The sequence below is a fragment of the Thalassophryne amazonica genome, chromosome 11 (assembly GCF_902500255.1).
Source record: "Thalassophryne amazonica chromosome 11, fThaAma1.1, whole genome shotgun sequence".
NCBI classification, from domain to species: Eukaryota; Metazoa; Chordata; class Actinopteri; order Batrachoidiformes; family Batrachoididae; genus Thalassophryne; species Thalassophryne amazonica.
This window is the reverse complement of record NC_047113.1, coordinates 50,025,583-50,052,688: the sequence shown is the minus strand read 5'-3', so window position 1 is coordinate 50,052,688 and position 27,106 is coordinate 50,025,583. Positions and strand designations below refer to the sequence as shown.

Below are 27,106 nucleotides of genomic sequence, written 5' to 3'. Positions count from 1 at the left end.
TTCCCTCCAGGTGCTCCGGCTTCCTTCCACATTCAAAGGCATGCAGGTTAGGTGGATTAGAAATGTTAAATTGTCCGTAGGTGTGCATGCGGGTGTGAATGTGTTTGTTTGTCTATATGTGGCCCTGCGACAGACTGGCATCCTGTCCAGGGTGTACCCAACCTCTTGCCCTATAACTGCTGGGATAGGCTCCAACCCACCCCCGTGACCCTTAATTGGAGCAAGCAATTGAAGATGAGTGAGTGAGTGCTCGGCGACAGTACAGCGGATGTGGTATGGATCTGCATGTTTTAAAAAAGCACTATAAGCACTTCTGCAAGCAGCACTCTCCAGGTTATAAGGATCATACCAATCCACTGTTTATTACATCACAGATTTTAAAACTTTGTGACATGATTTCATTTAAGACTGTTCGATTGATGTATAAAGTAAGAAAAAAAAAATTAAGCAAGTACCTCTCAGAATTCAAGGATATTTTATGCAACGAGAAGGAATATATAATTTAAGGGGTTTGTATCGTTTAAAAATTGCGGGCGCAAGGATGACCAGGAAATGCTTCTGTGTCTCTATTTGTGGCCAAAAAATTGGAATAAGCTACCTGAGAAACTCCAACGATGTCCAAATATCAATCAGTTGAAATATTTATACAAAGAAATGGTGTTCGACAGATGTGTATCTGATGGAAAACATTGAATTGTGTTTTATGATGAATGTGCTTCCTTTAAATTCTTACTATTGAATGTTCTGGGCTAACTAGTTTACTAAGTATTGTGATTTGTCCTCTTGCTTGATCAATGGCTCAACGGATGATTTCCACCACAGTTAATGGTTTATTACTGGCCCGTTACTATATTGCGTTATTGCTATCGGATGCTGAATCATGTCACCCCATCCAAACAGGGCAAAATGATGGTTGTTACACTGTTTGTAAGTTTATTGACATTTCTACAGTGATGATGTTGAGAATGTAGACATTAAATTTGACAAACAGGGGGGAATAATGATAGAGTTTTCTATATATTGTCAATATTATTATCAAATATTAATGACTTTGTCTTTACTTTGATGATTGTTAATGCCTTTACTTTGATGAACTGCCTTTGATCTTGTTTCTGATTCTGTTCTCTATTTTCCATATATACATATATGCATGTGTGAGAGTTCATGTACCATTATTCTTCTAAATAATCGCTCATTGTCAAAGCAGAAATATACACTGAACTGTTGAAGTAATCATTACAACTGCTCCCATGAGAAAAGTAACATTTGTTGGTGAATGAATGTGCAGACTGTTTTGCTAGAGCTATGTTTTTGTCAAGCACAGATTAATATTTCGGCCTTGAGCAGAGAATAACACAGCCTATACACTAGTTCGAGGCTGGCGCTGTAATGTCTCAATTTGAAGAACAATTATACTCAACAAAAATATAAATGCAACACTTTTGGTTTTGCTCCAATTTTGTATGAGATGAACTCAAAGATCTAAAACTTTTTCCACATAAACAATATCACCATTTCCCTCAAATATTGTTCACAAACCAGTCTAAATCTGTGATAGTGAGCACTTCTCCTTTACTGAGATAATCCATCCCACCTAACAGGTGTGCCATATCAAGATGCTGATTAGACACCATGATTAGTGCACAGGTGTGCCTTAGACTGCCCACAATAAAAAGCCACTCTGAAAGGTGCAGTTTTGTTTTATTGGGGGGGGATACCAGTCAGTATCTGGTGTGACCACCATTTGCCTCATGCAGTGCAACACATCTCCTTGGCATCATCTGTGAAGAGAACACCTCTCCAACGTGCCAAACGCCAGCGAATGTGAGCATTTGCCCACTCAAGTCGTTTACGACGACAAACTGGAGTCAGGTCGAGACCCCGATTAGGACGACGAGCATGCAGATGAGCTTCCCTGAGACGGTTTCTGACAGTTTGTGCAGAAATTCTTTGGTTATGCAAACCGATTGTTTCAGCAGCTGTCCGAGTGGCTGGTCTCAGACGATCTTGGAGGTGAACATGCTGGATGTGGAGGTCCTGGGCTGGTATGGTTACACGTGGTCTGCGGTTGTGAGGCTGGTTGGATGTACTGCGAAATTCTCTGAAACGCCTTTGGAGACGGCTTATGGTAGAGAAATGAACATTCAATACACGAGCAACAGCTCTGGTTGACATTCCTGCTGTCAGCATGCCAATTGCATGCTCCCTCAAATCTTGCAATATCTGTGGCATTGTGCTGTGTGATAAAACTGCACCTTTCAGAGTGGCCTTTTATTGTGGGCAGTCTAAGGCACACCTGTGCACTAATCATGGTGTCTAATCAGCATCTTGATATGGCACACCTGTGAGGTGGGATGGATTATCTCAGCAAAGGAGAAGTGCTCACTATCACAGATTTAGACTGGTTTGTGAACAATATTTGAGGGAAATGGTGATATTGTGTATGTGGAAAAAGTTTTAGATGTTTGAGTTCATCTCATACAAAATGGGAGCAAAACCAAAAGTGTTGCGTTTATATTTTTGTTGAGTACTATCTGTCTGAGCAAGACTGCAGGGCGGATTCCAGGTGCGAAGTGATACAAGTATGAATTGACTGAAGAAACACAGCTGTGCCTTGTATATTGTTTTGTAATATGTCTGTGTGCAATAAATTCAGGAGCAGAGTGAGCGGGCCCTTCAGAGCTGACTGACGGACAGTGACGAGGGGTCATGCTGGCTCTCACTGATCAGGAAATGAAATTCAGTCTCTAGTGTGATCATTATTTGTGTTAGTTAATTGAGTTGTTTTTTTTGTTTTTTTTTAAAGATTTCAACTCTGACACTTATTAAGATACAGACGTCTTATTTCCTTTGTTCTTTTCTTTGTAAGTACATCACAATAGAAGAAATGTTGTCGATGATGACTCACTAATGAAATTACTATACTGACTGTCTAAGTAGTTATTTTAGTATCCGTGATGTAGTGTAATGTACTGGGAGTACCCGGTACTTTAGCTGTTACGTAAAGCACTATCAGGTACACCTTGCCAACTTGGTGGCTGTTTACGTCCGAGTTGTCACGAGAATGACTTCATTTCCCAGAAAGCTACTCGGCGCATGCGCAGAAAGCGCCGACTTACAGTGGTAAACAGACGTCAGAAGGGAGTCTTCGCCTCGAGTCAAAACAAAACAAACTAAAGAAGTCAAAAAGATGTCGAACGGAGGGATATCTGCACCACGATAACGACAGAAAATTTCCTACGACTCGTCGCTAATTGAAAACGGATACTTGGACAAACTTTGCGGGTCTTTTGGTGGACTTTTTCCAAGGATTGTAAACTCTGGGATAGCTGTTAAGCGGCTAACGTTACGGAGGCTATCGTGCTGTTTTTTCAAAGTGCGGCAACGTGGAGCCAACGGAGCTTCGAGACGCCACAACTTCAGTCAACAGCTCGAAAACCGTTCTGTGTTTCGCTTACCGACACCGTCAGGCGAAGAACAGCAGAGGTTCGGGCCTCGGTCGAGAGGAATTTTCCCCCCCTCTGCGAGCCGCGTCTTCGAGCATCGTGTGGAGAAACATGGCAGATGGTGACACGCGCCTGGCAGCAATGTGGCGGACTGCAGCGCTGAAATAATCACTCACTTCTCTTTTCTTTTTCTTTCACGTATTTTGACGTAAATACAATTAAAACAACGGAAATCCGCTTACTTGTCGTTCTCCGGTGCTGGAAACAACTTTGCTTTAGTTCCAGCGGCTTCTTCCAAACACAGGCCAAAGAGTCGGCTGCGTCCCATTTCTGTTTTCATACTTTTTAATAGTTGGCGGACAAAACATTCGCGTCGTTAATTAGGTATTGAGCACAATTTACATTTAAATTTACCGTGACTGGTGTATGATTAGTTGTGCGTGCTATTTTAAAAATCTTTGGTTTAATCGTTTTTGCTCGTTGGGAGAGGAAGCATCCCGTTGTTTACAAGCGTATACGGACGCGACTGTTGAGAAGGAAGAAGTTAATCCCCTTTTTTGCTTTCTTCATAGTTTTACTTTAAATATATAATGGACACATTTGGTACGAAATAGTTACATTGGTATCTGTTTACTTTCAGAAGCAGTTGTCTCATTTCTAAATCTGCAGATATTTAAGTGTTTATTAATATGCATAATTTGATCTGGCTGGTTTACATTTTCAAGTGAATCAAAACTTCTGGAATGTGCAGATCCAGATGTTTTGGTGGCTTTTCCACTCCACCACTTTGTATTATTGTACATAAAGAGACTGGCATCCAAGTCCTTTATTCTGTATAAATCGGAAGGTTTATGATAGTTGCTATTAAGGAGATTATTTGGGTTCTCTAATCTCCAATCTGAGGATTAACTGGAGCTATTGGTGTGTACAGATTATTACGTCTCCTTTGGAGAAGCAGTGTTTACTTCCTCAGTAGGTAGAAGCACATTGTTTGTCAAGATCCTGATTGATTTAGCTTGTTAAAGGTAAATTAATTAAGTAGTTCGATCTTTGTGACTGAAGTCGAGTGGAACCAGGCGCATCATGGAGGACTCGGTGCCCCAGATTATTGATCCAGATTTCGAGCCGCTGAGTAGACCCCGATCCTGCACATGGCCGCTGCCGAAGCCGGACATCTCTGCTGTCAAAGTAGAGGCAACAGACGGCGCAGAGTCCGCCGCCGGAACTCCGCCTGCAGATGAAGACAAACCAGAGCCACAGCAAATCACCTCAGAGCCCGACAAAGCCGGGATGGTGTCTGAGGGCGGGGTCTTGGCCGGAGTGGGCGGAGCCACCCCAACTGCCCGCAAAGGGTCATCCCGCCGCAATGCATGGGGGAACCAGAGCTACGCAGACCTGATCAGTCAGGCCATACAGAACTCACCTGAGAAGAGGCTGACCCTGGCTCAGATCTATGACTGGATGGTAAAGACAGTGCCTTACTTCAGAGATAAAGGAGACAGCAACAGTTCCGCTGGGTGGAAGGTGAGTCTTCTACAACTTTCTTGCCACATTTCAGAGAAAGTGGGACAGACGTTAAAGCGAAATAATCTTTTACGATCTTAGTAAATCTCTTCACCTTCTTCCTTTCTTCACTTGGGGTCGCAACAACCGATCTGCTGGATGCCCTTCCTTAGGCAACTCCATGGAGAATGGACAGGGGTGGCTTTGAACTTACTCTCTGGAAACAAGTGCACTTAACTACTTAGCCACCACCTCACACACACACTCATCTTCAACTGCTTTGTCCAATTAAGGGTCGCGGGGGGCTGAAGCCTATCCCAGAAATCATAGAGTGTGAGGCGGGGTACACCCTGAACACAACGCCAGTCTGTCGCACGACCACATAACGACAAACAAACACAGTCACACACGCACTCACACCTACGGACAATTCAAAGTTTCCGGTTTGCCTAACCTGCGTGTCTTTGGATGTGGGAGGAAGCCGGAGCACCCGGAGAGAACCCACACAAACACGGGGAAAACATGCAAACACCACACAGAAAGCCCACAGGTGGGAATCGAACCCATGACCTCCTCGCTGTGACCATGCAGCCGCCACCACCTCAGTCATATTAAAATATGGTTGGCAATCAAGCCTCTGAATGTATAGAATATGCATTATGTCAAAAATAAGTTGATGAAACAATAAAGAAATAAATGCAAAATAAAGAGGAGTAAATGAAAGAATGAAATTAATCATTCTTTTGGATGCTTATTTTGCAGGCAGCATGGTGGCTTAGTGGTTGGCAAGAAGGTCGTGGGATCGATTCCCACTTGTGACGTTTCTGTGTAGAGCAGGGGTGCCCAGCCTTTTTGAACCGAGATCTACTTTTAAAGTCGACAGTGTATCGAGCTCTACCGAGCCATATGGAACACCACAGCGTAGCCGCAACATAATGTGCACCAATATAATAACACATTTTCTGGCAGGGTTTAACAATAATAATGCATCATTGAAGTAAATGTGCATTGTGGAAAAGAATAAGCACAAGTAGGCCTAGGACTGGCCTCAAGTTGGAAAAGTTGTTCTCTGCCTTAGTGGGACTTCTGTCCCCAAGAGGAGGAAGCTCGTCTCTCATAGTCCAGACAGTCGGAGCCGAGTGCAGCCGTAAGCAGGCACTCAGACACTCTCTGTCTGCATTAGAGTCCAGATTGTGTTGCTCTGGATTTGAGCTCAATGTCATTTATCAGTGTGAGGATCCAGGTGCCACTTTGGACGATATACAGTCCACATCTATATTTTCCCCAAATGGAAAACAGAGAAAACTGACAACAGGCTCTTTGGAGGCAGTCAGTGAAGCGCCTGTCAAATTCTGGCAAGATGCTCTGCACATGATCATCATGAGGTGGACTCTTTAGGATCCACGTTCTTTGTCCTGGTGCTTAAGTTCTGTGTCCATGTGTGGAAAGTTCTTCAGGTCACACTGTTGCAACCTGCTTGATAGCGCATGTAATATGCTTTTAAACTTGCTTTCAAATCCAAAAGCTGTGCATGTTAAGCATGGTTTGAACATTTCAGAAATTCTTTAAAAGCCCGCTTGTGCGCCGTGGTGGCTGCTGTATCAATTGTATTATGTTACTAAGCCAGATATATAGATTTATAAAACAAAACTGTCAAAAGGGGTAATAGAGATAAGTGTAAAGATGATTGAATATATTATTGGAGCAGTAAATTGATCACTCCATGTGAACGTCACGCAGAACGCTGCTGCGCTCAGGTACCATTGGAAATTACAGGACTGTTGCCATGAGCAACAACTGAGTTGTTTCAAACTCAGCTGTTGCTCATGGCAGGTGTGTGGTTTTGTTTTATATTTGGTGGAAAAAAAAAAAATTGTATCCACTAAAAAAAGATTAAAGGCCCATAATTCTGGCCCAGTGAAGCAGACCCCCCACCCACATAAAAAATAATCCAAGCAAACAAGGTATAATTTCTGATGGTACATGAACACAGCAGCGATCTGGTGTTCACGCAGACTGATCAGTTTACTGCTGTGATGATATATTCAAGCGTCTTTACACTTATATTTATTACCCTCTTTGACAGCTTTGTGTTATAAATCAATATATATGGCTTAGTAACGTAATACAGTGATACAGCAGCCACCATACCTCTGCTGAGCCACCTAACATCTGTCTGCAGCAGATGTGTGTCTCCTCCAGCTGTGAACAGAACACTGCAATCTTGTTCGCCACATTCATCACTCTTCATATTTATGGACCATGAACCATTGTGCTGCTCGCTGACTTTTCAATTCTTCAGCTTTTTGAACAAGCAGAGGGGATTGAGCCGGGTTATCATTAGAAGTTAGCATCGTACTTCTTGTGAATCGTCTGAAATGCCGCTCCAAATTCCCTTTCTTCAGTAAAGCCACATTTACACTGCAGATAAGACAGATGGATTTGCCATGCGAATAAATGAAAAAATAATCCAGGATGAAAATGATCATTTTTTTGTTTCTTATCCACCATAGAAGAAGAGCTCTTCTTCTTCTTCTCTGGCGTTTAACGGCAGCCGGCATCCATGTTGGTGCATTGCTGCCACCTGCTTCATCAGTCTGTTATAGCAGCACTAAATCCTTTCAAGTCCAGGGACAGATTTTATTTTTTTTTTCATGCGATCGACTGGAACTCAGCCCGCGATTGACCAGGTGTAGAGTTTGCATGTTCTCCCTTTGTTTGCGTGGGTTCCCTCCAGGTGCTCCGGCTTCCTTCCACATTCAAAGGCATGCAGGTTAGGTGGATTAGAAATGTTAAATTGTCCGTAGGTGTGCATGCGGGTGTGAATGTGTTTGTTTGTCTATATGTGGCCCTGCGACAGACTGGCATCCTGTCCAGGGTGTACCCCACCTCATGCCCTATAACTGCTGGGATAGGCTCCAGCCCACCCCCGTGACCCTTAATTGAAGCAAGCAACTGAAGATGAGTGAGTGACTGCTCGGGGTCAGTACAGCAGATGTGGTATGGATCTGCATGTTTTTAAAAAAAAAGCACTATAAGCACTTCTGCAAGCGGCACTCTCCATACAAGTTCACCAGTCTGCTTCAAGATTGCCATTGGAACATTAAAAAAATTACAGAAATAAAGTTGTTTTTTGTTTTTTTTTTTGTAAAAATCACAATAAAAAGGTATCAGAGAGCTCATGCAAACCCTGCAGACTCTGCACATTGGGATATTTCCATGGCCGTTTTTTTTTTTTTTTTTTTTTTTTTTTAACCAATCCACAAATATTTTGCTTAACAATATAAATTTTCGATGATCTCTCTCACCTTGTTGGTAGCAGGAATATTGTCGAAAGTATGATTTTCGCACCACAAGCTTTGTCTGATCCTCTTCAAAAATTAACCATCTCAAGATCTGATCAAAACATATTCCACCAAGTTTGGTGAAAAATCAATCAGGTATTTTTTTTTTTAAACATAGTATTTATGTTCACAGACAAACACACAGAGGACCGGTTACAGTACCCTGTTTTGCATTTTCACTGGCGTGCAGGGTAAAAATTCATGAACAACCTTGATTGTGTGATTGAGAGCAGTAGAGCACATCAAACCTGCATGTGGACACTGTTCAGAAATTTCATTCATTTTGTATACCCACTTATTCCGTTTAAGTCTCAACAAGGAACTCGAGCTGAGGTGTATCCCAGCCATCATCGGGCAAGAGGCAGGGTACAGCCTGGACAGGAAGGCACTGTATCGCAGAGCTACATATGGATAGACAAACACATTCACCCTCACACCTGTGACCACTTTAGAGCGGCGGTGGTTTAGAGCACCAGGTGCTTTCCCTGATTAACATCACTTTGAACAGGTGGGATAAGTTCATCAGTGAAACCACCTGGTTGAGTCAGTGGCTACAAAGAAAACCTGCACACAGTCGTGACCCTTTCTGGAATGTCTTTGGACACCACTGGTTTAGAGTTACCAACTCACCTATCCTGCATGTCTTTGGAAGTGGGATGAAGCCAGAGGCAACCCACGCAACACAGGGAGAACATGCATACTCCACACAAAAATGACCAGGTGTGAAGTGATTCCAGATACAGCAAACCTTTCCCACCACTTAATACACAAATATCACTATTGTATTTTAAAAAAAGTGAAAGCAGAGTCAACCTGAAGATTGTATTTAGAGCTAGAGACATTTGATGGTGCACTGATCAGATTGTACTGTTGAAGTCAGCAATCAACTACTCAGCCAGGTTAGGCGAGCGTATTCTCACCAAACACACAAACACATCTTCAGCTGCTTATCACAAAAACCTTGTAGGAATATTCCTTGTGTGAGTGTATTCATTCATTCGTTCATTTTCCCTACCTGCTTACTCCAATTAAGGGGTCAGGGGGAGCTGGAGCCTATCCCAGCAGTCATTGGATGAGAGGCAGGAACACCCTGGACAGGCTGTCAGCCCATTACAGGGTCACATGTAAGGTGTAAATGAACTGAAATTAAATGGCATGACAAAGATGTCATGATTTGATGCCCTAATTATCTGACAAACATTTTCTTGGGTAATCTCCCAAACCAGTAGGGCTACAGAGGTGATCCAAAGCTTCTATTCATCCACTAATCATTTGACATTACGTGGTATAAGTGACATCATGATAAGGTCACTAAAATGCCATGAAATGACTTCACTATAGTATTTAAAACACATTATGTGCATGCGTTGCCTCTCATATCTTTCTTTATTTTTTGACTGAATGATTTATATTTTTGGCACATAAGTCATTTAATGCGAGCGCACTGCTCACCTTTTGGTAGTTGCTTTGTATGAGAGAAATTCCTTTACCCACAAACTGCTGAAAAGGAGCGACGGTGGGCCCCCTGCAGTAGAGCTGAAAATGAACTTGAACTACATTTTTCCAAACCTTAAATAATTGCACAACATATCTAGTTATTAGTATGTTCTTGCATTTATGATTACTACAACATATCAAGCTTGGGATATTATTACATTTCTGTAGGGAGTATTTACTCAAATCACACTGTAATCATCCACTGAAGATTCATCATCCATCGTCGTTCATTGTTCAAAACAAAAAGTTCGCAACAAAAAGTTGTATGTTAGCTTAGCTTGTTTGGCTAATAGTAAACAAATGTCACTTCCACATTGGTTAGTTTTCCAGAGAGGCTTTCAGAATATTTTATGTTGTACCTATGTTTTGTTCCCCTAATTGTTTCCTTTTTTTTCCTTGTATTGACATACAGTCTGTAAAATATTAATTCATTAATAATAATTTAAGGTCTCGCAAATCAAGATCTGCAAATGACAGACTGTAAACAAACTAACCAGAGCTAATCTCTAAGACTGATGCAGTGTTTATTATGAAGCAATATACAAGTATTAGCACGTGTGTATACACACACACACTCACTAAACACTGTAGTAACTCCCAGAACTCCTTCTTACATTAAACCAGATTCAAAAAAGAAGAAAAGATCAATTTAACACACACAAATTTAACCCACTAGATCCACATAGTTATCCTGAGCCATGTAAAATCATGCATGTTCATAAACACTGACAATCACATATGCCTGCTTTTATTTAAGACCTGCATTAGTCTTGGAAATGTGACACCCAACAATGTTATAAAAGTAGGATGAAAAAATTCCACTTGAGTGCGAACATGCAATGTCACAAACCAAGAAAATCTGTAAATGTTTTGCAATTGTTAAATTGGATAAATTGTCGTGAATCAGTCTGTGCTACCTTACAGTATGTTTTTGCTTTCAAAGGAAAATTAAAACTTTGGCTTTGTTGGTGTCTGTTCACCAAAAGTGAGTCTTTGTCTGTGAATTCTCCAATATATCTTTATTTAGATGAATATTTTTATTTTTCCTTTGACAGAATTCAATCCGCCACAATTTATCACTCCACAACAAGTTCCTGAGGGTTCACAATGAATCAACGGGCAAAAGCTCCTGGTGGATGCTCAACCCGGAAGGTGGGAAGACTGGCAAAGCTCCCCGCCGCCGGGCCGCCTCCATGGACAACAGCAGCAAACTGCTGAAGAGCCGAATGAGGGCCAAGCAAACAAAGAAACAGGCAGCGGCTGCAGCCCTGGGTGGCGCTGGTGGGGCGCTGCAGGGTGATAGCAGCACAACCACAGCCAGTGCAGACAGCCCGAATTCATCCCAGCAGTTTCCCAAATGGGGGGTCAACAACAACAGTCCATCATCTCGTGGAAGTCTGGATGATGCTGATATGTGGACCGCCTTCCGCCCACGGACAAGCTCTAATGCAAGCACCTTGAGTGGGCGTCTGTCTCCTATCGCTCCTGGTCAAGAGGATGATGATAACCTGCCTGATGAAGGACTTTTGGGGAGCTACACTGCCAGCAGTTTGCCTCCCACTCTCACGGAGACCTTAATGGAGGAGCTGGATCTGATCGATGGTCTGACGCTGATGACTGGCCAGCAAGGCGGGGCCAGCCCCAGCACGGCCCCACCAGCCCCTCCGACTCCACTACCCTCGGCCTCTACTCTCCTGCCTCGTGGCTCAGGCTTCTCCTCCTTCCATCAGCTCCAAACGGCCAGCCTTCCGCAGGCCTCCACTCATAGTGGGACCCAGGCCTCCGTTTCTCAATGTGGCTCCACCAGCAAAGAGCCATCAAATTTCAGGAACTCCCTCTTCAATCCCATGACTAGCACCAGCTCCCGTGGCAGCAGCCATTATGGCACCCATGTGCCTTCAAGCTTGGAAGCATTGCTCACCTCTGATTCGCCTCCTCCAAGTGATGTAGTGATGGCACAGGTGGATCCTTTAATGTCCACTCAACCAGGCGTGGGTATGATGGGCCTGGGCACATCAGTGGTTGGTCTCAGGGCCAAACCTAATCAGTTGATGTTAGGTAAAGGGCTCGAGCCAAACACAGTTACACCCATGGCTCTGCAAAGTCAGATTCAGCCGTCACAGCAGCACCACCACCTCACCACCAGCAACAGCCACAGCAACAACACCAGCATAACTCTCAGATGGGGTTGGATCTGATCCTCTCAGGTATGTCTCAGGACCCTTCTCGGCTCTCAGCTGTCAAAGCCCAGCATGCCACAGTGCCAGCTGTGGTGTCACATAACCGAGGGCCCGTCGGCCAGGCCAATCCAGTGGGAGCCTGCAAGCCATGGGACAGTTTGCAGCGGCCCGTACTGCTTTCCCCCCAGTCAGGACAGACTGCCCACAGACTTGGATATAGAGATGTCACAGAAAGTCTGGATTGTGGACTGTGGACTACATAATCAACAGTGACCTCATGGATGGAGTGCTATTGATTTCAACTTTGATCCCATATTGCCTGGAGGCCAAAGCTACACGGGCCCATCCACCACGCAGAGCTCCACCCACAACTGGGTTGCCCCAGCTAATTTCTCAGCTAACAATTCAAAGTTGGCCAGGTATTGCCCAATTATTCTAAATTCTTACTATATCAAAACAGAATGAATGCAGTTACCTCAAGCCTGTACCAACAGTTATATGGATTTAACATTAATGTTTCCATCTTATTTTACAGGAACCATTCCCATTCAAGATGACCCATCACAAAATGACCAGTGCAGGCCTCCCTGGTGGCCTGAAGTTCGGTCTTAATATACCGTTTCTCTTAAGGAGTTTTAAAGACAAAACCAGACCTCAACCCTGTCATGTGCCAAGACATGCAGAGGACGGGGAGGGTATTCACGATACTATGCACAACTTTTCTTTTCCTCCCAATTTTTGAAACACTTGCATCGGTTTGGCTGCTAGTTGTTTTTACCTTTAAATGAACGAGTGGGTTTTTAAATGTGTGTTGAACATAACATTTTAAGTGATAAAAAGACCAAATCAAACACCTACCCTCTCTGCTTGGAGATTCAGAATCGCAGTTATGTTGCATGAGAGTAGCTTTAGGGTGGATAGGGTACCCATTTGAACGGAACAGCCTTCGGCTACTCGCAATCTCGAGTTGTGTGCATATGGAGAGAATGCCTTTTGGCAAGAAATATCAAGTCAGATGTTGTGTAGTGATGTCCCGATACTGACCCAGTTCAAGCATTCGATAGTGGTTAAATAAACGCCAGTCCATATCCGAGTCCTTTCATTTATTCCAGCAGTCAGAGAAAGCGTTTTTTTAAACCTCAAATCTGCTCCTACACAGCTCAATAGGCTACAGCGAATGACCTTATACAGTGTCTGCAACAGATCAAAAGCATTTTTTTTCTTCTCAAGACGCCGAGCGACAGCGGAGCCATGCTTAATGTCTGCTGTAGTTTAGTGTCTTTGTCACAGTGTGTTGCTAACATGCTGCTGTAGTTTGACATAGCATTTAAACCTCTGTTTGGCTTCCTAAGCATTTTAAATCTTGTGAGAGACACTGCTGACCAAAGAGCAGGTTTATGATTTCAACATGCTCCTTTCTGTGAAGTTTATCATATAGGTCAGCAGGTGTCTTGGTAAAGTTTGTAACCAAAAATACCTCAGACACAAGCTGGGTTTCCATTGCAGATTGTGCAAAAGTTTAGCAATATTTTCAGAATTTTGGGGGGGGCAAAATGACACTGTTTACATTGAGTGATTGAATACCACTGCCGGGTTTGTCATCTTTTATAACTCTCATTCTACTGACGCTTTCGCTAGAACTGCAATTCCCAGAGTCAGATTGGTAAATCCCGTTTTAAAACTGGCATTTTGTTGTTTTGTTTTTTAATCCAGTGTTGCAATAACGTCATCTCTTGTAAAGTTTATCAAGTGGCTCTGTCTCTTACTTTAAATGCCATGTGACTTTCTGTACGTCATGTGATCTGTAATAGTAGAAAGTGTTTCCCTTGCACTTTTTCCAGTGGAAACCTTTTTGAACTCTATGCCAATGTAAAATGCCAAATAAATTCTCCAGCTTTCTGGGAAGCAGCAAAGCAGCTGTGACTTTTACTGACATCCATATTCACATTACTAAGCACATTCAAATAGCTGTAGTGTGATTTTCATAAAATTTGACTCCATGTTGTGCAAATCACAGGAGAAATGTAAAGTATTGGAAAAGCAGATATTAATATATTAAAGGACTCGGATTGGATCGGGGGTCCAACGTGATCGGGACATCCCTGAAGCGTTGTAGTCCGCGCGTCGAGAACAAGGTGAATTTATTTATTCTGCGCCAATATCAGTGGATAATGAGATGAAGTGGAACCTATTAGGCTTCTGACTCTTGTGATTCCATTCAAAGCTGTTGTGCGCCACCCCACCCCCTCTCCCCAACCAAATTGTGTACTGGAGGTACAGTTTTAAATATGATTCTAATTTCTTAGAAGGTAAACTATGATGCTTCATCAGTGGAATTTTTGTTTTAAACAAGTGGGTATGTGTTTGTAGTTTGATATTTTTTTTTCCCCATCAAGTCAATTGTAAAGTGATAATCAGATTTTTTTTTTTAAATCCCTGTTTAGTTGATCTAACAAAATGAAGAAATGTGATTTTGTATGTGGGGCATTCAAGGGTAAATGTTTGCCAGCACGGTATCGGTTGGCCAAGTATTATTTTGTGTCTGAGGTCCGTATGCGTCCTTTAGGCCCCAGTAGGGGGCCTGATTCCCCCTACTTTAATCTTTTGTCTCAGCCTATTAATTTTCAAAGCACTTAGGTCTCCTGATATGTGGCTCATTCACAGGGACCCACTCGAAGAGAATTCATCCAAATTAGGTTGTACCATTTCACAGAAAGATTTTGAAGGTTTAAATGTGTAACATGCACCTTGCACACATTGATTGCAGATTGAACAAGAGAATGAAATGAAACCTTGAAGGAAGTTTTCAAGTGATATGTTTTAAGAATTTTGTAATTTAGCATTTCCTTGAGGTTTGTGGTGATGATGGATCCAGGTCCGAATATCATTGCACGTCACGCTTTATTACTCAATACTAACTTAATGTAATTAATTCATCTTAAGTACGAAAAAGAATATATTTGATTATAGTTTTAATATACAGTATACTGTAGATAAAAGTAATTGAAATAACATGACTATGATTAATTACAAGATTTGTTTTACATTGGAGGAAGAATTTTCAAATAATTTTTAAGGGTAATTTTCTATACTTTTATTTTGTAAAGGACGAGATGCATGTTTACTTTTTTTTTTTTTTACATAACCAAAGGAACACTAATATTTGCATGGCATTTAGGGAGTGCATGCGCCTGACACATTATCGCTGTGTAAATAAGCTTTGCAGAAAATGCCTATAAGAAAAATGTGGCTTTGACAGAAAAAAAAGCATTTGTTGGTTGGTCAATTTGTAACCAATTCTGAACAAGCTAATTCCCTCCCCGCTTGATTGCAGACTTGTAGATTCAAATACGAAGTTTGTGCTGAGATGTGGCATGATAAATACAGAAATCTCATCTCAAAACGAGACTTGTACAACATTTACCTCTCAGGGCCGGAAGAAGAATAACAAGAAAACAAGTTATCAGCTCATTGTGACTTGTAACGCAAACAAACAAAAACAACAAAAAAGAGTTATGCATTCTAATATTTTCTATGATGACAGACTGGAATCAAAGACATCCAGCGGTGATTCAGTGACCCGTGTATATTTTACTGCCAACATTGAGAACACTATAGCACATTGCTCTGTAGCAAGATGGACTTCATGTTGTCATCCACCTCTTTAAGTGCTGTGCGTTTTTCTGTAATTACGTTTGTAACTCGGTGAGGGTCACATCAAGTTTGATTTTACCAGAATTCCTGCAGCTAAATTCTTTTGCTTTTCTCTGTAGCTATGTGAATATGTTAGCCTCTTGTTTTTATAAAGCACTCTTTTCTTCCTCTTTATGGATGGTGCTAGATGTTATTAATGATGTATATTTAAGTACAGTGTGATACTATGAGTACATATCAGCACAAGGATGTTGAATTGGTGTTATGGTAGTGGCTAGGAAGCAATCAACCGATTTTTCACTTCTTTAAACGGTGTGTGGTGTGTGTGGTGTGTGTGTGGTGTGTGTACGTACGCGCGCATCCCGAAGTATTCACAGTTCCACCTTTTATGTACAGCCTTATTCTTAAGTGTATCATATCGTATTCCACAATGGATGAATGCATTTTTTTCTTCAAAATTCTACACAATACCACATCATGACGATGTGAAAAAGTTTTTTTATTTTTTTTATTTTGCAAATTCATAAAAAAAAAAAACCTAAGAAATCACATGTATATCAGGATTCACAGCCTTTGCCATGAAGCTCAAAATTGAGCTCAGGTGCATCCCATTTCCACTGATCATCCTTGAGATGTTTCTATAAGTTAATTGGAGGCCACCTGGGGTAAATTCATTTGACTGGACATGATTTGGAAGACACACAGCTGTCTACATATAAGGTCCCACAGTTGACAGTGCACCCTCAGAGTGCAACCAAGCATGAAGTGTCTGCAGATTCTAAGACAAGCTTGTCTCGGGGCAAAAATCTGGGGAAGGGTACAGAAACATTTCTACTGCTTTGGACGTCCCAATAAGTACAGTGGCCTCCATCATCCATAAATGGAAGCTGTTCATATGCACCAGTACTTTTCCTAGAGCTGGATGCACATCTAAACTGAGTGATCATGGGAGAAGGGCCTTAGGGAGGTGATCAAGAACCCAATGGTCACTGTGAGCGCTCCAGCATTCCTCTGTGAAGAGAGAACCTTCTCGTAAGACAACCATCTCTGCAGAAATCCACCAATTAGGCCTGTATGGTAGAGTGGCCAGATGGAAGCCACTCCTTAGTAAAAGGCACCTGAAGGACTCTCAGACCATGAGAAACAAAATTCTGTGGTCTGATGAGACAAAGATCGAGTTATTTGGCATGAATGCCAGGCATCATGTTTAGGGGAAACCAGGCACCATCCCTACAGTGAAGCATGGTGGTGGCAGCATCACACTGTGGGGATGTTTATCAGCAGCAGGCACTGGGAGACTAGTCAGGATTGAGGGAAAGAGAAATGCAGCAATGTACAAAGACATCCTGCATGAAAACCTGCTCCAGAGCGCTCTTGACCTCAGACTGGGGCAACCGTTCATCTTTCAGCAGGACAATGAGCCTAAGCACACAGCCAAGATATCAAAGGAGTGGCTTCAGGACAACTCCGAATGACTGAGTGGCCCAGACAGATCCCAGACCTGAATCCAATTGAACATCTCTGGAGAAATCTGAATATGGCTGTGCACAGATGCTCCCCTTTTGGAGGGGGAGCATCTGGAATTGGCAAAACTGTCCCAAGATAGGTGCACCAAACTTGTGGCATCATATTCACAAAGAATTGAGGCTGCAATTGCTGCCAAAGATGCATCAACAAAGTAGTGACCAAAGGGTGTGAATACTTACGTACATGCAATTCCTTTTTTTTTTTTTTAAATTTGCAAAAAACAAAACTTTAATGTTTGTCATTATGGGGTGTTATGAGTAGAATTTTGAGGGGAAAAAATTAATTTACTTCATTTTGGAATAAGGCTGCAAGATAAAATGTGGATAAGATGAAATGGTGTGAATACTTTCAGGATGAAATGCCTGCGTGCGTGTGTGTGTGTGTGTGTGTGTGTGTGTGTGTGTGTGTGTGCAGTCCCCAACAATAATCACTTAAGGACTACATTTGGAAGCAATGTGATTGTGTTCAAACTGCATGATAAATTTATAACAAGTAATTGTTTTAGAAAGCTGTGCACTGAACAGGCTTCCTCTAACAATGAAGTGTTAGAAACATGATTTAAGTTGATAGAAAAGGCGGTGGTTGATTTAATGTTGAGGAAAAAAAAATCCTTTACATCAAATTCACTGCCTGAGGCTTTGATGTCTGTAGTTTACTTTTGTCTTTGAGTGGAGGTCTGGGGGGAGGAAGTGTTGTTCCTACCTGGTGTGTTTTATTTCTTTTCATCCCTGCCACCTGTGTGTGGGGTGAGTGGTTTTCGAAGTTGTCATTTGCGAAACAATGTCTTGGCTCAGTGACACTCAACCAGTTGGGGATCAAACCATAACCTGCTCTGTTAAACCAGGTCTCCATGTAGTTACAGTTACGTTTTCTGTCCTCCACTGATGATAAAGTAGCAGTTAGTTTTGTAAGTAAAACTTCCCCAATTGATAGTTTAGTTTCAACAGGAAAATATCTTGTGCATAAACCAGTCATGTTTTTAACTTTTTTTTTTCTTCTCTTCTGCCCGATCCAAAAAAAAAACAAAAAAAAAAACTCCTTTCTTTACACGTAAAGTCAACCGGAGATGACAAACAGTTCTGAAGTGAATCTCAATAAATTGTTTAATCAACGTCGTCCAAGTTATTGACTTAAGATGCTTAGAATCAGGTCTGCAGGACAACCACTAAGAGGCGCTGTTGTCCAAGAATCTTGCTAAGTATACACTGCACAATATCCAACAATTTCATATTAGAAACTTTAAATCCATTTCTGGAATATGTTGTGGTTCATATTAAGAAAGTTACAAGTTCATTTTAAAAACACGTTTCATGAGGAGCATAAAGTGTCCTGTTGGTCTTTGTGCATCCATCATCGCATTCAAGTTTTCAAATCTGTATTCCAGCTTCAAAAGTAAAAAAAACCTGATGTGCACTATGCTAGATTATCAAAAACAAGTGAAGTTAATTTCAAATAACTTTAAACCTCATGGTGCACCTGAAGGAATTTTGGAGCAAATAAATTAGGTCAACTGTTGGACAAAAGATGACAGCAGACAAAAAGGTTTTTTTGTGTTTTTTTTTCCCTCCATAGAGCATCTTTATAGAAGACATTTCTTCACATTTTCAAAAAAAGTTTTTTTGCCTTTTTACTTATTCATTTTTTTCATTTATTTTTAAATGTCAACATTTGTGGTAAAGCTGAAATATTTTAAACATCCATCTGCGTCAAAGGCTCTTGCTGGGTTGACAGGGTTTGAAGGTATTTTATGAAGAAAAAAAAAATCCCAGCCACAACAACATCAGAAATGGTGTCAACCAACACCAAGAAAACATCATCCCATCATATGGGAAACACTAAGTTTCATTTCATCAGGTGGTGGGTGTTGCTCAGCTGCACATTCAGTCTCCTGCTTCACTGCAGCAGCACTTGCAGTTTGATTCTGAAGGCACCGGTATTGATATGTTCTTGAGCTTCTTCCCCACAGCCTGCACATTCTAACAGCTAATCCTAGAGTCTTTCACACATCTAAATCTACCAAGGCTGCTGCACAAATAAAGCGGATCCTACAATCACATCCACAAATAAAATAATACTACCGTTTACATGTTAAAAAAAAAAGTGAAGTGTATCACTTTCTACACAGTTCTGCTTTACAAATTGTACCGCAGATTTTGAATTGATAACCAGAAGTAAACTTCAAAAGGAGAAGCTGAACAGTTACTTATTTTTTTTCTTTTTTGGAGGGGATATCTATTCATCAATTTACCTTCAGGACATTATTAATAATCATTTAGTAAACAGCTTCATCTTTACTGTATGAAAGAAATCAAAGACTCTTAACCTATTTAGAAATCATTGAAAGTTTTAGGGATCTTATAACTACTCAAAAATTCATAGCTGAAACAAAAGCAAAGTTTGAAAACTGGACAATTCTAAAACACTGTTACATATCCTCAATTAGAGCTACCTAGCTTTAGAAATATAAAGTTTTTTCTTTAAAAGTGCTTAATAAAAGAAACTAGTGATGACCGAACTCCCAGCAGTGACACATTTGTTCTTGATCAGCATTAATACGAAATGTTACAGAGGTTTGACAGCAAAACTCTTTAAAGTTTGCTTACTGTCATCCAACACTGACAAGGATTGTCCAACCCACCACAAATGGGTAGTGGGGGTGGGGGAATTATTACTGGAAGAAAACTGATCAAAAAAAAAAAAAGGAGTGTTTTGTAACACACTATTACAACTAAGCAGTTTCAGACCAAGCTGGAACATGATTTTTTTTTTTTTTTTAACAGTTCTAGTAATTGCACATAACCTTTGAAAACCAAAACATTTGATACGAGGACTTCACAATAAAGGATCTGAAGATGGGGTGGCACATTATGGTATAAATATAGAAAAAGAAAATAAGCACATTTATGAGGCACAGATGATAAATGTTATGTGTCCTTAAAAGTGCCTCTCGCTCCCACTTTACCATCTCGTGCTTGAATTTCCATCTTCCTCTCTTGGTCTCTCTGTACCGGTGCAGAGTTCGAGTCCATGCTACTTGCAGCACTTAACCGATCATGTACTGAGTGATGGCTCTCAGCGCATACAGAAGCTCTGCCTGCAGCCGAGCCTCCATGATGAGTAAATTCACGTGAATCTGAGGGAGACGAGACAAGATTCACAGTGAGGAGAACTATAACAACAGTTTCAGTTGTACATACACTCAAATATAAATGCAACACTTTTGGTTTTGCTCCCATTTTGTATGAGATGAACTCAAAGATCTAAAACTTTTTCCACATACACAATATCACCATTTCCCTCAAATATTGTTCACAAACCAGTCTAATTCTGTGATAGTGAGCACTTCTCCTTTGCTGAGATAATCCATCCCACCTCACAGGTGTGCCATATCAAGATGCTGATTAGACACCATGATTAGTGCACAGGTGTGCCTTAGACTGCCCACAATAAAAGGCCACTCTGAAAGGTGCAGTTTTATCACACAGCACAATGCCACAGATGTCGCAAGATTTGAGGGAGCGTGCAACTGGCATGCTGACAGCAGGAATGTCAACCAGAGCCGTTGCTCGTGTATTGAATGTTAATTTCTCTACCATAAGCCGTCTCCAAAGGCGTTTCAGAGAATTTGGCAGTACATCCAACCAGCCTCACAACCGCAGACCACGTGTAACCACACCAGCCCAGGACCTCCACATCCAGCATGTTCACCTCCAAGATCGACTGAGACCAGCCACTCGGACAGCTGCTGAAACAATCGGTTTGCATAACCAAAGAATTTCTGCACAAACTGTCAGAAACCATCTCAGGGAAGCTCATCTGCATGCTCGTCGTCCTCATCGGGGTCTCGACCTGACTCCAGTTCGTCGTCGTAACCGACTTGAGTGGGCAAATGCTCACATTCGCTGGCGTTAGGCAAGTTGGAGAGGTGTTCTCTTCACGGATGAATCCCAGTTCACACTGTTCAGGGCAGATGGCAGACAGCGTGTGTGGCGTCGTGTGGGTGAGCGGTTTTCTGATGTCAATGTTGTGGATCGAGTGGCCCATGGTGGCGGGGTTATGGTATGGGCAGGCGTCTGTTATGGACGAAGAACACAGGTGCATTTTATTGATGGCATTTTGAATGCACAGAGATACCGTGATGAGATCCTGAGGCCAATTGTTGTGCCATACATCACCTCATGTTGCAGCAGGATAATGCACGGCCCCATGTTGCAAGGATCTGTACACAATTCTTGGAAGCTGAAAATGTTCCAGTTCTTGCATGGCCGGCATACTCACCGGACATGTCACCCATTGAGCATGTTTGGGATGCTCTGGACCGGCGTATACGACAGCGTGTACCAGTTACTTCCAATATCCAGCAACTTCGCACAGCCATTGAAGAGGAGTGGACCAACATTCCACAGGCCACAATTGACAACCTGATCAACTCTATGCGAGGGAGCTGTGTTACACTGCATGAGGCAAATGGTGGTCACACCAGATACTGACTGGTATCCCCCCAATAAAACAAAACTGCACCTTTCAGAGTGGCCTTTTATTGTGGACAGTCTAAGGCACACCTGTGCACTAATCATGGTGTCTAATCAGCATCTTGATATGGCACACCTGTGAGGTGGGATGGATTATCTCAGCAAAGGAGAAGTGCTCACCATCACAGATTTAGACTGGTTTGTGAACAATATTTGAGGGAAATGGTGATATTGTGTATGTGGAAAAAGTTTTAGATCTTTGAGTTCATCTCATACAAAATGGGAGCAAAACCAAAAGTGTTGCGTTTATATTTTTGTTGAGTGTACAATAGTGTTCAGAATAATAGTAGTGCTATGTGACTAAAAAGATTAATCCAGGTTTTGAGTATATTTCTTATTGTTACATGGAAAACAAGGTACCAGTAGATTCAATAGATTCTCACAAATCCAACAAAACAAGCATTCATGATATGCACACTTAAGGCTATGAAATTGGGCTATTAGTTAAAAAAAAAAAAAAAAAGTAGAAAAGGGGGTGTTCACAATAATAGTAGCATCTGCTGTTGATGCTACAAACCCAAAACTATTATGTTCAAACTGCTTTTGTAGCAATCCTGTGAATAACTAAACTAGTATAACCACAGTTTTTCATGATTTCTTCACATCTGCAAGGCATTAATGTTGTTGGTTTGGAACCAGGATTTTGCTTGGTTACTAGTGTACTTGGGGTCATTGTCTTGTTGAAACACCCATTTCAAGGGCATGTCCTCTTCAGCATAAGGCAACATGACCTCTTCAAATATTTTGACCTGGTATACGATATATAGGCCCAACACCATAGTAGGAGAAACATGTCCATATCATGATGCTTGCACCACCATGCTTCACTGTCTTCACTGTGAACTGTGGCTTGAATTCAGAGTTTGGAGGTCGTCTCACAAACTGTCTGCGGCCCTTGGACCCAAAAAACAATTTTACTCTCATCAGTCCACAAAATATTCCTCCATTTCTCTTTAGGCCAGTTGATGTGTTGTGGCAAATTGTAACCTCTGCTGCACGTCTTATTTAACAGAGGGACTTTGCGGGGGATTCTTGCAAATAAATTAGCTTCACACAGGCATCTTCTAACTGTCACAGCACTTACAGGTAACTCCAGACTGTCTTTGATCATCCTGGAGCTGATCAATGGGTGAGCCCATTCTGGTTATTCGTCTATACATTTTGATGGTTGTTTTCTGTTTTCTTCCACGCCTCTCTGGTTTTTTTTTTGTCCATTTTAAAGCACTGGAGATGATTGTAGATGAACAGCCTATAATTTTTTGCACCTGCGTATAAGTTTTCCCCTCTCCTATCAACTTTTTAATCAAACTACGCTGTTCTTCTGAACAATGTCTTGAACGTCCCATTTTCCTCAGGCTTTCAAAGAGAAAAGCATGTTCAACAGGTGCTGGCTTCATCCTTACATAGGGGACACCTGATTCACACTTGTTTGTTCCACAAAATTGAGGAACTCACTGACTGAATCCCACACTACTATTATTGTGAACACCCCCTTTTCTACTTTTTTTTTTTTTTTTACTAATAGCCCAATTTTATAGCCTTAAGAGTGTGCATATCATGAATGCTTGGTCTTGTTGGATTTGTGAGAATCTACTGATACCTTGTTTCCCATGTAACAATAAGAAATATACTCAAAACCTGGATTAATCTTTTTAGTCACATAGCACTACTATATTTGTGAACACTACTGTATCACGTTTTGCACACACAAAAAAAAAAATTATAATTCATAATGTTAAAAAAAAAAAAGAGAACATAACAGGAAATCAAGTTCAAGTCTGACTGCATGTGCTGGTGCTGCACTTTGCCACATCCACACCACCACCCCAGGTCCCGGGTGGTAACCACCCAGGCAGACAACCGGTCCATTCCCATATTTTTAAAATAACCATTTGTCGCAGCCAAGCGAAATGTGAACGTCCCCTTGATCTTCTCCAGCCACTGTGGTCTACAACACTCCGGCACCTGCGTGCTTGATTATCCTGAGAGAAACAACCACGGACAAAATGTTGCAGCTGATGCTCCCTCACAATGGGAGTGATGCTTCTCATCGCGGTCTCTCTCAGTAACTGCCCATTTGATACAAAGTCATTACAGCGGTACCCAAAGATCCTTCAAAGACACTTAGTACCAAAGATATCCAGTCGTCGCCTTAGGTCACTGGTTAGCGCCCAAGTCTCATAACCATACAGCAAAAAACAGGCAACACCAGAACTCTAAAGACTTAGACCTTCATTCTCCTGCAAAGATATTGGCATCGCCAAACACCTCTGACCTCGTGACTCCATAAGCTCTTCCCAGGCGACTCTCAATCTCGAAGGCAGAGTACCCAGAGACATATCACTGCTGAGATAAGTGAATGTCTCTGCAAGTTCAACTCCTTCACCACATACAGATATGCTTCTGATGGTTGTGGGCAGGAAGTTGTTAAAAGCCTGAATATTCATCTTGATCTGCAACAATCTCAAACCCAGACACTCTGATCCCTCATTCAGCTTCTGAAGCGCTGCAATCCGAGCATCCATTGACTGTACAAAGCACAGCGCCATGCGCTAAGTCAAGGTCAGTAAACATTTCCTTGGCAACAAAAGCCTCCAAGTCAGTGGTTTCCACAACCCTACCCAACGCCCAATCCATGCAAGCATTCTGAACACTGTAGGAGCTAGAACACACCCCTGACGAATACCAGCTTTCATTGGGAAAAACACCCTGTAAAAACAAATTAAACTGCTAACAAATAGACCAAATACAAATTTAAAACATCACGGTATAAAAATTAACTGATCATGAGTCCAATTTCAAATGTCAACAAATGGTAATAGTGGATTATCATCTATGTCCACAAGATGACACCATCTACATGTGAAAAGCTGTTCTTGCTTACTGATCTGAATTAGGTACTCTCTCCGACACACTCCAGAGCAGAAGGTGGCTGAAATGCACCATTAAGCTGGATGCCAACCACCACAAAACAAGACGACCTCAACAAGGATAAGCTGGGTTTTAGAGAATGAGCAAAATTAATACATCATACTTATAGTACATCAGCTCTCAAACTAAAAGACCACACTCTTGAATAAAATTGAATAACCTTCATACCACTCGGCACGCCACTTGTTTCAACTTTGTGGGACAGCTGCAGTATGCCTAGGCTAATGTAAGGTTAACTATAATGTTTTAAAAGTGTATAATCACTTAAAAATGTATTTACATTTAGTGAGGTAGACATGTACACATTTACTCCTCGACATTTTTGTCTGTTCAACAGTGACATGAAACAGTGTGTATTGTCAGTGTTTGAACAGCTTTTCAGTTGGAAACCAACAGTATCTAGCAACACTAAATCAATGTACAGTAATGTTCAGAATAATAGTAGTGCTATGTGACTAAAAAGATTAATCCAGGTTTTGAGTATATTTCTTATTGTTACATGGGAAACAAGGCACCAGTAGATTCAGTAGATTCTCACAAATCCAACAAGACCAAGCATTCATGATATGCACACTCTTAAGGCTATGAAATTGGGATATTAGTAAAAACAAAAGTAGAAAAGGGGGTGTTCACAATAATAGTAGTGTGGCATTCAGTCAGTGAGTTTGTCAATTTTGTGGAACAAACAGGTGTGAATCAGGTGTCCCCTATGTAAGGATGAAGCCAGCACCTGTTGAACATGCTTTTCTGTTTGAAAGCCTGAGGAAAATGGGACGTTGAAGACATTGTTCAGAAGAACAGCGTAGTTTGATTAAAAAGTAGATTGGAGAGGGGAAAACATACGCAGGTGCAAAAAATTATAGGCTGTTCATCTACAATGATCTCCAATGCTTTAAAATGGACGGACAAAAAAAACAAAAAAAAAACAGACGCGTGGAAGAAAATGGAAAACAAGCATCAAAATGGATAGAAGAATAACCAGAATGGCAAAGGCTCACCCATTGATCAGCTCCAGGATGATTAAAGACAGTCTGGAGTTACCTGTAAGTGCTGTGACAGAAGACGCCTGTGTGAAGCTAATTTGTTTGCAAGAATCCCCCGCAAAGTCCCTCTGTTAAATAAAAGACGTGCAGAAGAGGTTACAATTTGCCAAAGAAGACATCAACTGGCCTAAAGAGAAATGGAGGAATATTTTGTGGACTGATGACAGTAAAACTGTTCTTTTTGGGTCCAAGGGACGCAGACAGTTTGTGAGACGACCCCCAAACTCTGAATTCAAGCCACACAGTTCACAGTGAAGTATGGTGGTGCAAGCATCATGATATGGGCATGTTTCTCCTACTATGGTGTTGGGCCTATATATCACATACCAGGTATCATGGATCAGTTTGGATATGTCAAAATACTTGAAGAGGTCATGTTGCCTTATGCTGAAGAGGACATGCCCTTGAAATGGGTGTTTCAACAAGACAATGACCCCAAGTACACTAGTAAACGGGCAAAATCTTAGTTCCAAACCAACAACATTAATGCCTCGCAGATATGAAGAAATCATGAAAAACTGTGGTTATACAACTAAATACTAGTTTAGTGATTCACAGGATTGCTAAAAAAAGCAGTTTGAACATAATGGTTTTGAGTTTGTTGCGTCAACAGCAGATGCTACTATTATTGTGAACACCCACTTTTCTACTTTTTTTTTTACCAATAGCCCAATTTCATAGCCTTAAGAGTGTGCATAGCATGAATGCTTGGTCTTGTTGGATTTGTGAGAATCTACTGAAACCTTGTTTCCCATGTAACAATGAGAAATATACTAAAAACCTGGATTAATCTTTTTAGTCACATAGCACTACTATTATTCTGAACACTACTGTATGAGCACTGCTAGCAAAATATTGACAGGTTTGTGGGAAATAAAATAAGTAATGCATGCCACTTTTAATAACTCCACTGTAAAGGTGATGTCACTATATTTATTTTGTTCCATAACAAGTGGAGTTTGGAAGCAACAAAGGGATGTGCGTGTGTGACCTCTCACCTGTTCGGAAGGTTTGAGTGGAGCCCAACTCAACGGACACAGGGAGGTTTTGGTAGCATTGGGAAAACAGGCCACAGCCTTAAGGTACAGCTTTAGATCCCGCTGCAGCAACTGGTTGACTTCTCCATAATCATAATCATCATAGCTGTAACCACAAACCAAACACACATTCATTTGTTAAAGAAAATTAAGCTTGTCATGAGTAAAAATGTGTTGCTGCTGTTAGGATTTCTGCTGAAAATCTTATGTAGAATTAAAAACAAAACCTGGATTTTACTCTTACCGGATTCCTAGCACACAGTGGATGTAATTCCAGATGGCCCTCTTCAGATCTGGACTGTGCACTGATGGGAGGGAGGTGACACTGCGGAATCTGTTGTCCAACAGATGCCCGATGTCAGAGTACAATCTGTTAACTAAAGAGAAGCCGTGGTCCTCCCAAGAATAGTCC

The 27,106-nt window shown here is 41.5% G+C and overlaps 2 protein-coding genes across 3 annotated transcripts in view; one reads left to right on the top strand and one right to left on the bottom strand.

Annotated features, from left to right (window-relative positions):
- The window catches only part of foxo4 (forkhead box O4), a 38,541-nt gene extending 22,743 nt beyond the window's left edge, over nt 1–15,798 (top strand). The window contains exons 1-3 of one of the 2 annotated variants that reach the window (XM_034181587.1): nt 3,588–4,970; nt 10,846–12,389; nt 12,506–15,798. In XM_034181587.1, coding sequence (XP_034037478.1) covers nt 4,530–4,970; nt 10,846–11,988 — 1,584 coding nt within the window. In that variant the 5' untranslated portion in view covers nt 3,588–4,529 and the 3' untranslated portion in view covers nt 11,989–12,389; nt 12,506–15,798. Of the gene's footprint in view, nt 1–3,587; nt 4,971–10,845; nt 12,390–12,505 lie in introns of those variants that run through there. The other variant, XM_034181588.1, reaches the window with a different exon arrangement.
- Nucleotides 15,799–19,471: 3,673 nt separating this feature from the next.
- si:zfos-80g12.1 (sestrin-3) overlaps nt 19,472–27,106 on the bottom strand; it is a 33,850-nt gene continuing 26,215 nt past the window's right edge. Inside the window, exons 7-9 of the mRNA XM_034181589.1 lie at nt 26,939–27,105; nt 26,656–26,800; nt 19,472–20,284 (exon numbers count right to left, since the gene is read on the bottom strand). Coding sequence (XP_034037480.1) covers nt 20,195–20,284; nt 26,656–26,800; nt 26,939–27,105 — 402 coding nt within the window. The 3' untranslated portion in view covers nt 19,472–20,194. The remainder of the gene's footprint in view (nt 20,285–26,655; nt 26,801–26,938; nt 27,106) is intronic.